This window comes from Rhinichthys klamathensis, unplaced genomic scaffold (genome assembly GCF_029890125.1).
Source record: "Rhinichthys klamathensis goyatoka isolate OS25496 unplaced genomic scaffold, OSU_Roscu_1.1 h1tg001470l_1, whole genome shotgun sequence".
Classification (NCBI taxonomy): Eukaryota; Metazoa; Chordata; class Actinopteri; order Cypriniformes; family Leuciscidae; genus Rhinichthys; species Rhinichthys klamathensis.
The window spans coordinates 27,501-40,707 of record NW_026607453.1 but is presented as its reverse complement, the minus strand read 5'-3'; the positions used below and the strand labels follow the sequence as shown (position 1 = coordinate 40,707).

Below are 13,207 nucleotides of genomic sequence, written 5' to 3'. Positions count from 1 at the left end.
TACACTGTTAATTTGTACAATCAATTTAATTTGTACATTTAGATTTAAGTCATATTATAATATTTTATTATTTTGATGTCTTTATGTATTCCAAGCTTTGGCAATATTGTATTGTGTACAGTCATGCCAATAAAGCAATTTTGAATTGAATTGAGAGGGGGAGAGAGAGAGAGAGAGAGGGAGAGAGAGAGGGGGAGAGAGAGAGAGAGAGAGGGAGAGAGAGAGGGGGAGAGAGAGAGAGAGAGGGGGAGAGAGAGAGAGAGAGAGAGAGAGAGAGAGAGGGAGAGAGAGAGGGGGAGAGAGAGAGAGAGAGGGGGAGAGAGAGAGAGAGAGAGAGAGAGAGAGAGAGAGAGAGAGAGAGAGAGAGAGAGAGAGAGAGAGAGGGAGAGAGGAGGGGGAGAGAGAGAGAGCGCGAGGCGGAGTTGATGATGAAATGAAGGTGTAAATGAGATTCATCTGTATTCAGATATGTCAGTGAAATGTAATGTTTCTTCTGCTGGTAGTCTTGGCTTTTTCTTGTCATTCTTCTCTCGCAAACAACAGCAGACACTGTTATTTATTCAACAGCAACAACATCCTATTATTTATACACAAATATCCAGATTCTAGTGGAATTGCAGCATTAAAGGAAACACTAACATAACATTTTAGGACAATGTTCTGTGAGCGTCAGTGCTGCATGAGAATGGAAGATGGATAGATGGATAGATGGATAGATAGATAGATAGATAGATAGATAGATAGATAGATAGATAGATAGATAGATAGATAGATAGATAGATAGATAGATAGATACTGCCAAAAGTTTTGGAACGTCTGCCTTTACAGGCACATGAACTTTAATGACATCCCATTCCTGATCCGTAGGGTTTAATATGGAGTTGGCTCAATCTTTGCAGCTATAACAGCTAAAACTCTTCTGGGAAGGCTTTCCACAAGGTTTAGTGTGTTTATGGGGATGATTGGCCATTCTTCTAGAAGCTCATTAGTGAGGTCAGGCACGGATGTTGGACGAGAAGCTCTCAGTCTCCGCTCTAACTCATCCCTAAGCTGTTCTATCGGGTCGAGGTGAGGACTCTGTGAAGGCCAGTCCAGTTCCTCCACACCAAACTCCTCATCCATGTGTTTATGGTCCTGCTTTGTGCACTGGAGCACAGTCATGCTGGAACAGGAACATCCACAAACTCTTCCCACAAAGTTGGGAGCATGAAATTGTCCTAAATGTCTTGGTATGCTGAAGCATTAAGAGTTCCTTTCACTGGAACTAAGAGGCCAAGCCCTGAAAAACAACCCCACACCATAATCCCCCCTCCACCAAACTTTAAACTTGGCACAATGCAGTCAGGCAAGTACCGTTCTCCTGGAAACCGCCAAAACCAGCTTTACACCACTGCATCCCACGCTTTACACCACTGCATCCCACGCTTTACACCACTGCATCCCACGCTTTACACCACTGCATCCCACGCTTTACTCCACTGCATCCCACGCTTTACACCACTGCATCCCACGCTTTACACCACTGCATCCCACGCTTTACTCCACTGCATCCCACGCTTTACACCACTGCATCCCTCGCTTTACACCACTACATCCCCCGCTTTACACCACTGCATCCCACGCTTTACACCACTGCATCCCCCGCTTTACACCACTACATCCCACGCTTTACACCACTGCATCCCACGCTTTACACCACTGCATCCCAAGCTTTACACCACTGCATCCCACGCTTTACACCACTGCATCCCAAGCCTTACTCCACTGCATCCCAAGCTTTACTCCACTGCATCCCACGCTTTACTCCACTGCATCCCAAGCTTTACACCACTGCATCCCACGCTTTACACCACTGCATCCCAAGCTTTACTCCACTGCATCCCACGCTTTACTCCACTGCATCCCACGCTTTACTCCACTGCATCCCACGCTTTACTCCACTGCATCCCTCGCTTTACTCCACTGCATCCCACGCTTTACTCCACTGCATCCCAAGCTTTACTCCACTGCATCCCAAGCTTTACACCACTGCATCCCAAGCCTTACTCCACTGCATCCCAAGCTTTACTCCACTGCATCCCACGCTTTACACCACTGCATCCCAAGCTTTACACCACTGCATCCCACGCTTTACTCCACTGCATCCCACGCTTTACACCACTAAATCCCAAGCTTTCCACCACTGCATCCCAAGCTTTACACCACTGCATCCCAAGCTTTACTCCACTGCATCCCACGCTTTACACCACTGCATCTCCCACTTTACACCACTGCATCCCACGCTTTACACCACTGCATCCCAAGCTTTACACCACTGCATCCCAAGCTTTACTCCACTGCATTCCCCACTTTACACCACTGCATCCCTCGCTTTACACCACTGCATCCCTCGCTTTACACCACTACATCCCCCGCTTCACACCACTGCATCCCAAGCTTTACACCACTGCATCCCACGCTTTACTCCACTGCATCCCACGCTTTACACCACTGCATCCCACGCTTTACACCACTGCATCCAAAGCCTTACTCCACTGCATCCCAAGCTTTACTCCACTGCATCCCACGCTTTACACCACTGCATCCCACGCTTTACTCCACTGCATCCCACGCTTTACACCACTGCATCCCAAGCCTTACTCCACTGCATCCCAAGCTTTACTCCACTGCATCGGATCCCACGCTTTACACCACTGCATCCCCGCTTCACACCACTGCATCCCAAGCTTTACACCACTGCATCCCACGCTTTACTCCACTGCATCCCACGCTTTTCACCACTGCATCCCACGCTTTACACCACTGCATCCCAAGCTTTACACCACTGCATCCCAAGCCTTACTCCACTGCATCCCAAGCTTTACTCCACTGCATCCCACGCTTTACACCACTGCATCCCAAGCTTTACACCACTGCATCCCACGCTTTACTCCACTGCATCCCACACTTTACACCACTGCATCCCAAGCTTTACACCACTGCATCCCAAGCTTTACTCCACTGCATCCCACGCTTTACACCACTGCATCCCCCACTTTACACCACTGCATCCCACGCTTTACACCACTGCATCCCAAGCTTTACACCACTGCATCCCAAGCTTTACACCACTGCATCTCCCGCTTTACTCCACTGCATTCCCCACTTTACACCACTGCATCCCACGCTTTACTCCACTGCATCCCACGCTTTACACCACTGCATCCCACGCTTCACACCACTGCATCCCCCGCTTTACACCACTGCATCCCCGCTTCACACCACTGCATCCCAAGCTTTACACCACTGCATCCCACGCTTTACTCCACTGCATCCCATGCTTTACACCACTGCATCCCACGCTTTACACCACTGCATCCCAAGCCTTACTCCACTGCATCCCAAGCTTTACTCCACTGCATCCCACGCTTTACACCACTGCATCCCACACTTTACTCCACTGCATCCCACGCTTTACACAACTGCATCCCAAGCCTTACTCCACTGCATCCCAAGCTTTACTCCACTGCATCCCCGCTTCACACCACTGCATCCCAAGCTTTACACCACTGCATCCCACGCTTTACTCCACTGCATCCCACGCTTTACACCACTGCATCCCACGCTTTACACCACTGCATCCCAAGCCTTACTCCACTGCATCCCACGCTTTACTCCACTGCATCCCACGCTTTACACCACTGCATCCCACGCTTTACTCCACTGCATCCCACGCTTTACACCACTGCATCCCAAGCCTTACTCCACTGCATCCCAAGCTTTACTCCACTGCATCCCACACTTTACACCACTGCATCCCAAGCTTTACACCACTGCATCCCACGCTTTACACCACTGCATCCCACGCTTTCCACCACTGCATCCCAAGCTTTACTCCACTGCATCCCACGCTCTACACCACTGCATCCCAAGCTTTACACCACTGCATCCCAAGCTTTACTCCACTGCATCCCAAGCTTTACACCACTGCATCCCCCACTTTACACCACTGCATCCCCCAAGCTTTACAACACTGCATCCCAAGCTTTACACCACTGCATCTCCCGCTTTACTCCACTGCATCCCAAGCTTTACACCACTGCATCCCACGCTTCACACCACTGCATCCCCCGCTTTACACCACTGCATCCCCGCTTCACACCACTGCATCCCAAGCTTTACACCACTGCATCCCACGCTTTACTCCACTGCATCCCACGCTTTACACCACTGCATCCCACGCTTTACACCACTGCATCCCAAGCCTTACTCCACTGCATCCCAAGCTTTACTCCACTGCATCCCACGCTTTACACCACTGCATCCCACGCTTTACTCCACTGCATCCCACGCTTTACACCACTGCATCCCAAGCCTTACTCCACTGCATCCCACGCTTTACACCACTGCATCCCACGCTTTACTCCACTGCATCCCACGCTTTACACCACTGCATCCCAAGCCTTACTCCACTGCATCCCAAGCTTTACTCCACTGCATCCCACACTTTACACCACTGCATCCCAAGCTTTACACCACTGCATCCCACGCTTTACACCACTGCATCCCACGCTTTCCACCACTGCATCCCAAGCTTTACTCCACTGCATCCCACGCTCTACACCACTGCATCCCAAGCTTTACACCACTGCATCCCAAGCTTTACTCCACTGCATCCCAAGCTTTACACCACTGCATCCCCCACTTTACACCACTGCATCCCCCAAGCTTTACAACACTGCATCCCAAGCTTTACACCACTGCATCTCCCGCTTTACTCCACTGCATTCCCCACTTTACACCACTGCATCCCACGCTTTACACCACTGCATCCCAAGCTTTACACCACTGCATCCCATGCTTCACACCACTGCATCCCCCACTTTACACCACTGCATCCCCGCTTCACACCACTGCATCCCAAGCTTTACACCACTGCATCCCACGCTTCACACCACTGCATCCCCCACTTTACTCCACTACATCCCCCACTTTACACCACTGCATCCCACACTTTACACCACTGCATCCCACGCTTTACACCACTGCACCCCACGCTTTGCACCACTTCATCCCGCGCTTTGCATTGCACTTGGTGATGTAAGGCTTGGATGCAGCTGCTTGGTCATGGAAACCCATTCCATGAAGCTCTACACACTCTTCTTGATCTTCTAATCTGAAGGCCACAGAAGTTTGGAGGTCTGTAGCTGTTGACTCTGCAGAAAGTTGGCAAATTCTGCACACTGTGTTCCTCAGCATGCGCTGACACGCTCTGGGATTTTACGTGGCTGAGTTGCTATTGTTCCCAAATTGCTTCCACTTTGTTATAATACCAATAACAGTTGACTGTGGAATATTTAGTAGTGAGGAAATTTCACGAATGGACTTATTGCACAGGTGGCAACCGATCATGGTACCACGCTTGAGTTCACTAAGCTCCTGAGAGCGACCCATTCTTTCACAGATGTGTGTAGAAGCGTCTGCATGCCTAGTGCTTGATTTATACAACAGTGGCCATGGAGTGATTGGAACACACCTGAATTCAATGATTTGGAGGGGTGTCCCAATACTTTTGGCAATATATTGTAGATAGATAGATAGATGGATAGATGGATAGATCTATATTATCTTACTCAAATATATTCTTAACCATATCTTGGTTTTGAATCTTTATCCTTAAAACTGACAACTAATGAAGTAAAACTCATAGAGGAAGAGCAGCTGACAGGTGAAGGTGAGCGAGAGGACAGCAGTTATTAGTGTGTCCATCAAACGCCTCCTCAGGCTGACAGACAGGGGAGAGAGAGAGAGAGAGTGTTTGTGTGTGTGTGTGTGTGTGTGTGTGTGTGTGAGAGAGAGAGAAAGAGAGAGAGAGAGAGGTACCTCTGCTGCTGTTCTCCATTGTGTACAGGTAATCCATGTAGAACGCCCCGTATCGCTGAAGCCCCGCCTGCTCCGTGAACGTCTCCTGTGAACAGACACACACTGAACCTTCACTGACCAGAGCCATCACTACGCACACACACACTATCAGTGTTTACAGCAGTACTGCAACTGTTTGTGAAGAGAAACAACAGATTATCTGCATCATTACGCCAGAAACAACATGATCTGCTTTGATGGAATATATTTACATTGACATTAATTTATCTGGCAGAAGCTTTTATCCAGTTTTATCCACTCACACACACTCACTCACACACACACACACGTACCCTGTGAAGGTTTCCATCCAGTATGAACTCTGCACGGACTCCGTTGTTCTCAGGACTGCGGTAGTCGAACAGTGAGTTGGTGAGGTACGTCATGCCTTTAGCGCTCAGCGTATCGCCGCAGCGGAAGAACACGGCATCCTACGGCAAACACACACTCAACATCACGGCATCCTACGGCAAACACACACTCAACATCACGGCATCCTACGGCAAACACACACTCGACATCACGGCATCCTACGGCAAACACACACTCGACATCACGGCATCCTACGGCAAACATACACTCGACATCACGGCATCCTACGGCAAACACACACTCAACATCACGGCATCCTACGGCAAACACACACTCGACATCACGGCATCCTACGGCAAACACACACTCAACATCACGGCATCCTACGGCAAACACACACTCGACATCACGGCATCCTACGGCAAACACACACTCAACATCACGGCATCCTACGGCAAACACACACTCGACATCACGGCATCCTACGGCAAACACACACTCGACATCACGGCATCCTACGGCAAACACACACTCGACATCACGGCATCCTACGGCAAACACACACTCGACATCACGGCATCCTACGGCAAACACACACTCAACATCACGGCATCCTACGGCAAACACACACTCGACATCACGGCATCCTACGGCAAACACACACTCGACATCACGGCATCCTACGGCAAACACACACTCGACATCACGGCATCCTACGGCAAACACACACTCGACATCACGGCATCCTACGGCAAACACACACTCGACATCACGGCATCCTACGGCAAACACACACTCGACATCACGGCATCCTACGGCAAACACACACTCGACATCACGGCATCCTACGGCAAACACACACTCGACATCACGGCATCCTACGGCAAACACACACTCAACATCACGGCATCCTACGGCAAACACACACTCGACATCACGGCATCCTACGGCAAACACACACTCGACATCACGGCATCCTACGGCAAACACACACTCGACATCACGGCATCCTACGGCAAACACACACTCGACATCACGGCATCCTACGGCAAACACACACTCGACATCACGGCATCCTACGGCAAACACACACTCGACATCACGGCTTCCTACGGCAAACACACACTCGACATCACAGCAGCAAACACACACTCAACATCACGGCATGATCAGGGTGGAGGTTTGAGGTTGTGTGTGAGTCCATTACCTCCTCTTTTCTGTTCATGTTCTCTTCAAAATCACGAACACCCATAATGCCCTTCAGACACACGGCGCGACAACCCACGACTCCCACCTGACAGTCGAAGAACGGCTCGCCCATCATCAGAGCCTGAAACACACACAGACACACACTCAGTGAGCACAGGAGGGGATCTGGAGCAGGCGATGTGCTCGTGTGTGTGTGTGTGTGTCTCTCACCTCCACTGTGATTCCCTCTTGCTCCACACTCAGAACCTCCCGGGACTTCAGCTTCTGCGGGCTGTAGTAACTGCTCTCAGAGCAACTCTCCGTGAGCTACAGACAAAACCAGACACGATTTAAAGGAGTAGTTCACTTTAAAATGAACATTAGCCCATGATTTACTCTCCCTCAAGCCGTGTATGACTTTCTTCTTTCAGACGAACACAATCAGAGTTATATAATAAACACCCTGACTCTTCCAAGGTTGATAATGGCAGCGGATTGCAACCAACAGTTTGAAGCTCAAAAAAGCGAATTCATCCATATTTTTTAACATAACTCTTTCTTTCATCTGAAAGAAGAAAGTCATATACACCTAGGATGGATTGAGGGAGAGTAAATAATGGGGTAATTTTCATTTTAAAGTGAACAACTCCTTTAAGAATCCTCTCTTATATCATGAGAACTACTGCGATTTGAGTAATTTCTGGGTGTTTCTCTCACCTTAAAGGTGAGTGAGGCTTTAGTGCAGTAGAAGCCGACGGACACTACAGGGTCTCTGGGGGACCTGTGCAGGGGCCGGGCAGAACCCGCCTCCGTGGACTCCGCGTAGAAGCCGGACTCGCTCTCACCCTCCTCATCCTCTGCGCTCACGATGGCCGGGACGAAGGACCAGGCCCACGACACCCAACCCTGATCTTCATCCTCGTCCTGATAGTACTGACCCGTCAGAGACGCTTCGGAGCCGTCCATCAGACCTGCAGGAGACAGTGAGGATCAGACTGGGATCAGACGCTTCTCACAGAGTTCCTGATATGTATAAAAGGGGACATATTATAAAAATCTGCCTTTGCCGGTGTTATATAGTGCTATAATCGGGTCCCGGTGCTTCTACCGACACAGAAACCATGAAAAGTGAAACCCAGTAACTCTGTTCTGGTGAGTCTTTCTCTGCAAGCATGTCTAAAATAAGCCGATCAGATTTCGCTCCTTCTGACGTATGAAGAGGATCTTATTATAATATCACCGGCCCTTAATCTGCACGTTCACACACACCAGCGACATTGGGTTCGGCGAGCGCCAACAGAGACCAGTTCTAACGCACTGGAGAAGATCCAGCAAAGCCTGAAACTGTTCTGTGGTCGAGCACAGACGACACTGAACACTATTGACCAGAACATGTCAGCGCTGTCTTATAAACACCTCAGGAACTGTGGACACTTGTGGAAGAGTTCAACATGATGAGGAGATGATCAGTGTAACTCCACAACAACTACAGAAATGTCTCCGCTAACATTCAGAAACGTGTAAAAGTGAAGCTCTCCCTGAGTCTCTCCGTAAGGCTGCACTCGCTGCTGTTACTCCTGACTCTGGATCAGTGAGATTGGCCTGTGTTGTTATTGCCAGAGTCTCTGAAGCTCGTGTAAAGCCTCCGCCCTCTTCTTAACAGAGGCGGGGCTAAAGCTCATTTGCATTTAAAGGGACACACACTAAAACGGCATGTTTTTGCTCACATCCAAAAAGGGGCAAATTTGACACGCTATAATAAATTATCTGGGAGGATTTGGAGCTGAAATTTCACAGACACATTCTGGGGAAACCAGTGAAAAGAGGCATAATATATCAAATTTAATTAAATCTCTCAGTCTTTGTTTCTCTTTGTTTTGAGACCTAGTCAAGTCATGTCAGCTTTATTTCTATAGAGCTATTTACAGACTGTTTTAAAGCAGCTTCACAGTAATAAAAACGAAAATAACAGAATCAATTATGCAAACCCACATTCACATGAACAGGGGAAGAGAGACACAGAGACAGACGCTCAGTTCATGTCATTCAAAGAGATGCACTGGATTGAGTTGATCTGTGTGTTTCTATAGCCTCAGAAACACACCAACACAAACTGAATGAGAAATGATGAGCAGTGCTCGTCTCACTCACCGGAGACGCTCTCTCGAAGTGAGCCACTCTCTTCTCTCTCGCCCTCTCGATGGACACCCATCTCTCCGTAATACAGCGCAACACCCAACTCCATCAGCCGGATGAACATGGGCAGCTGCTGGTCCGTCAGAGAGAGTTTCAGACTCTCCACCATCGTGTGAACCTTAACACACACACACACACACACACACACGGAAACAACAGTGACGAGGTGAACGCAAACGCCATCCTGACACACCATAGATACACTCTCTTACTTTAATGACGGCAGGGATTTTGGCATTGATGTTGTCGTAGGTGAAATGAAGACGAGTTCTGAAGGAACATTTGTAGAGCAGAGGGTCCTGATAAAACTCGATCTTCCCACTCGCATTACGTTTATCCAAACACACGGTGCAGTCAGAAAAATTGATAACCTTCCTCAGGACCAGTTCAGGAGCTACAGAGGGAGAAAGAGACAGAGAGAGAGAGAGAGAGAGAGAGAGAGAGAGAGAGAGAGAGAGAGAGAGAGAGAGAGAGAGAGAGAGAGACAGTAAGACAGTAAATGTTGGGTCAAATGTTGGTAAATCAGGTTTATTAGCTGTTTTTTAGATCATGACACAGCACAGCAGCAGTTTCTGAATGAGGGTCAAAGGTCAATGTGTGTGCAAGTCTGTCAATGAGAAACAGAAATCACAATCTCTTCTGACTTTTAAGAGGAGTTTTGAGAACGTTTACATTAAAGTTTGTTGAAATAATAATTAATTATCGCCATTCCTTCACACGCATTTCATTTCTGGAATTCAAAGGAAAGTTTATAAAGTAGAACTGTAAACTCAACTAAAGTCCTAAAATCCTAAAAACCCCAGCATGCCTGATCCCATTCCATCCAGACCCAACCAGCCCTACAACACCCCAAATAGCCCAACACTAACCCATTCAAACATTCTAAACTCACCCAGCACTAATGCCCTAAACTCACCCAGCACTAACCAACACCCCAAACTCAACCAGCACTAACCAACACCCCAAACTCACCCAGCACTAACCAACACCCCAAACTCACCCAGCACTAACCAACACACCAAACTCAACCAGCACTAACCGCCCCCCAAACTCACCCAGCACTAACCAACCCCCTAAACTCACCCAGCACTAACCAACCCCCCAAACTCAACCAGCACTAACCGCCCCCCAAACTCACCCAGCACTAACCAACCCCCTAAACTCACCCAGCACTAACCAACCCCCCAAACTCAACCAGCACTAACCAACACCCCAAACTCACCCAGCACTAACCGCCCCCCCAAACTCACCCACACTAACCGACCCCCCAAACTCAACCAGCACTAACCGACCCCCCAAACTCAACCAGCACTAACCAACACCCCAAACTCACCCAGCACTAACCAACCCCCCAAACTCAACCAGCACTAACTGCCCCCCAAACTCACCCAGCACTAACCAACCCCCTAAACTCACCCAGCACTAACCAACCCCCCAAACTCAACCAGCACTAACCGCCCCCCAAACTCACCCAGCACTAACCAACCCCCTAAACTCAACCAGCACTAACCAACACCCCAAACTCACCCAGCACTAACCAACCCCCCAAACTCAACCAGCACTAACCGCCCCCCAAACTCACCCAGCACTAACCAACCCCCTAAACTCACCCAGCACTAACCAACCCCCCAAACTCACCCAGCACTAACCAACCCCCTAAACTCACCCAGCACTAACCAACCCCCTAAACTCAACCAGCACTAACCAACCCCCCAAACTCAACCAGCACTAACCGCCCCCAAACTCACCCAGCACTAACCGCCCCCCCAAACTCACCCACACTAACCGACCCCCCAAACTCAACCAGCACTAACCGACCCCCCAAACTCAACCAGCACTAACCAACACCCCAAACTCACCCAGCACTAACCAACACCCCAAACTCACCCAGCACTAACCGCCCCCCCAAACTCACCCACACTAACCGACCCCCCAAACTCAACCAGCACTAACCGACCCCCCAAACTCAACCAGCACTAACCAACACCCCAAACTCACCCAGCACTAACCAACCCCCCAAACTCAACCAGCACTAACTGCCCCCCAAACTCACCCAGCACTAACCAACCCCCCAAACTCAACCAGCACTAACCGCCCCCCAAACTCACCCAGCACTAACCAACCCCCTAAACTCAACCAGCACTAACCAACACCCCAAACTCACCCAGCACTAACCAACCCCCCAAACTCAACCAGCACTAACCGCCCCCCAAACTCACCCAGCACTAACCAACCCCCTAAACTCACCCAGCACTAACCAACCCCCCAAACTCACCCAGCACTAACCAACCCCCTAAACTCACCCAGCACTAACCAACCCCCTAAACTCAACCAGCACTAACCAACCCCCCAAACTCAACCAGCACTAACCGCCCCCAAACTCACCCAGCACTAACCAACCCCCCAAACTCAACCAGCACTAACCAACACCCCAAACTCACCCAGCACTAACCGACCCCCCCAAACTTACCCAGCACTAACCAACCCCCCAAACTCAACCAGCACTAACCAACACCCCAAACTCACCCAGCACTAACCGACCCCCTAAACTCACCCAGCACTAACCAACCCCCCAAACTCAACCAGCACTAACCAACACCCCAAACTCACCCAGCACTAACCGACCCCCCCAAACTCACCCAGCACTAACCAACTCCCCAAACTCACCCAGCACTAACCGACCCCCCCAAACTCAACCAGCACTAACCAACACCCCAAACTCACCCAGCACTAACCAACCCCCCCAAACTCACCCAGCACTAACCGACCCCCCCAAACTCACCCAGCACTAACCAACCCCCCCAAACTCACCCAGCACTAACCAACCCCCCCAAACTCACCCAGCACTAACCGACCCCCCAAACTCACCCAGCACTAACCAACACCCCAAACTCACCCAGCACTAACCAACACCCCAAACTCACCCAGCACTAACCGACCCCCCAAACTCACCCACACTAACCGACCCCCCAAACTCACCCAGCACTAACCGACCCCCCAAACTCACCCACACTAACCAACCCCCCCAAACTCACCCAGCACTAACCAACACCCCAAACTCACCCAGCACTAACCGCCCCCCAAACTCACCCAGCACTAACCAACCCCCCAAACTCACCCAGCACTAACCAACACCCCAAACTCACCCAGCACTAACCAACCCCCCAAACTCACCCAGCACTAACCAACCCCCCAAACTCACCCAGCACTAACCGACCCCCCAAACTCACCCACACTAACCAACCCCCCCAAACTCACCCAGCACTAACCGACCCCCCAAACTCACCCAGCACTAACCAACCCCCCCAAACTCACCCAGCACTAACCGACCCCCCAAACTCACCCACACTAACCAACCCCCCAAACTCAACCAGCACTAACCGACCCCCCAAACTCAACCAGCACTAACCGACCCCCCAAACTCACCCAGCACTAACCAACCCCCCCAAACTCACCCAGCACTAACCGACCCCCCAAACTCACCCACACTAACCAACCCCCCAAACTCAACCAGCACTAACCGACCCCCCAAACTCAACCAGCACTAACCAACACCCCAAACTCACCCAGCACTAACCAACACCCCAAACTCACCCAGCACTAACCGACC

At 50.2% G+C, this 13,207-nt stretch overlaps 1 protein-coding gene across 1 annotated transcript in view; it reads right to left on the bottom strand.

Annotated features, from left to right (window-relative positions):
* Positions 1-5,016: 5,016 nt before the first annotated feature.
* Positions 5,017-13,207, bottom strand: part of LOC130079891 (intermembrane lipid transfer protein VPS13B) — a 30,719-nt gene continuing 22,528 nt past the window's right edge. Inside the window, exons 6-13 of the mRNA XM_056245128.1 lie at positions 9,810-9,991; positions 9,553-9,715; positions 8,119-8,372; positions 7,633-7,728; positions 7,421-7,543; positions 6,195-6,332; positions 5,863-5,947; positions 5,017-5,195 (exon numbers count right to left, since the gene is read on the bottom strand). Coding sequence (XP_056101103.1) covers positions 5,017-5,195; positions 5,863-5,947; positions 6,195-6,332; positions 7,421-7,543; positions 7,633-7,728; positions 8,119-8,372; positions 9,553-9,715; positions 9,810-9,991 — 1,220 coding nt within the window. The remainder of the gene's footprint in view (positions 5,196-5,862; positions 5,948-6,194; positions 6,333-7,420; positions 7,544-7,632; positions 7,729-8,118; positions 8,373-9,552; positions 9,716-9,809; positions 9,992-13,207) is intronic.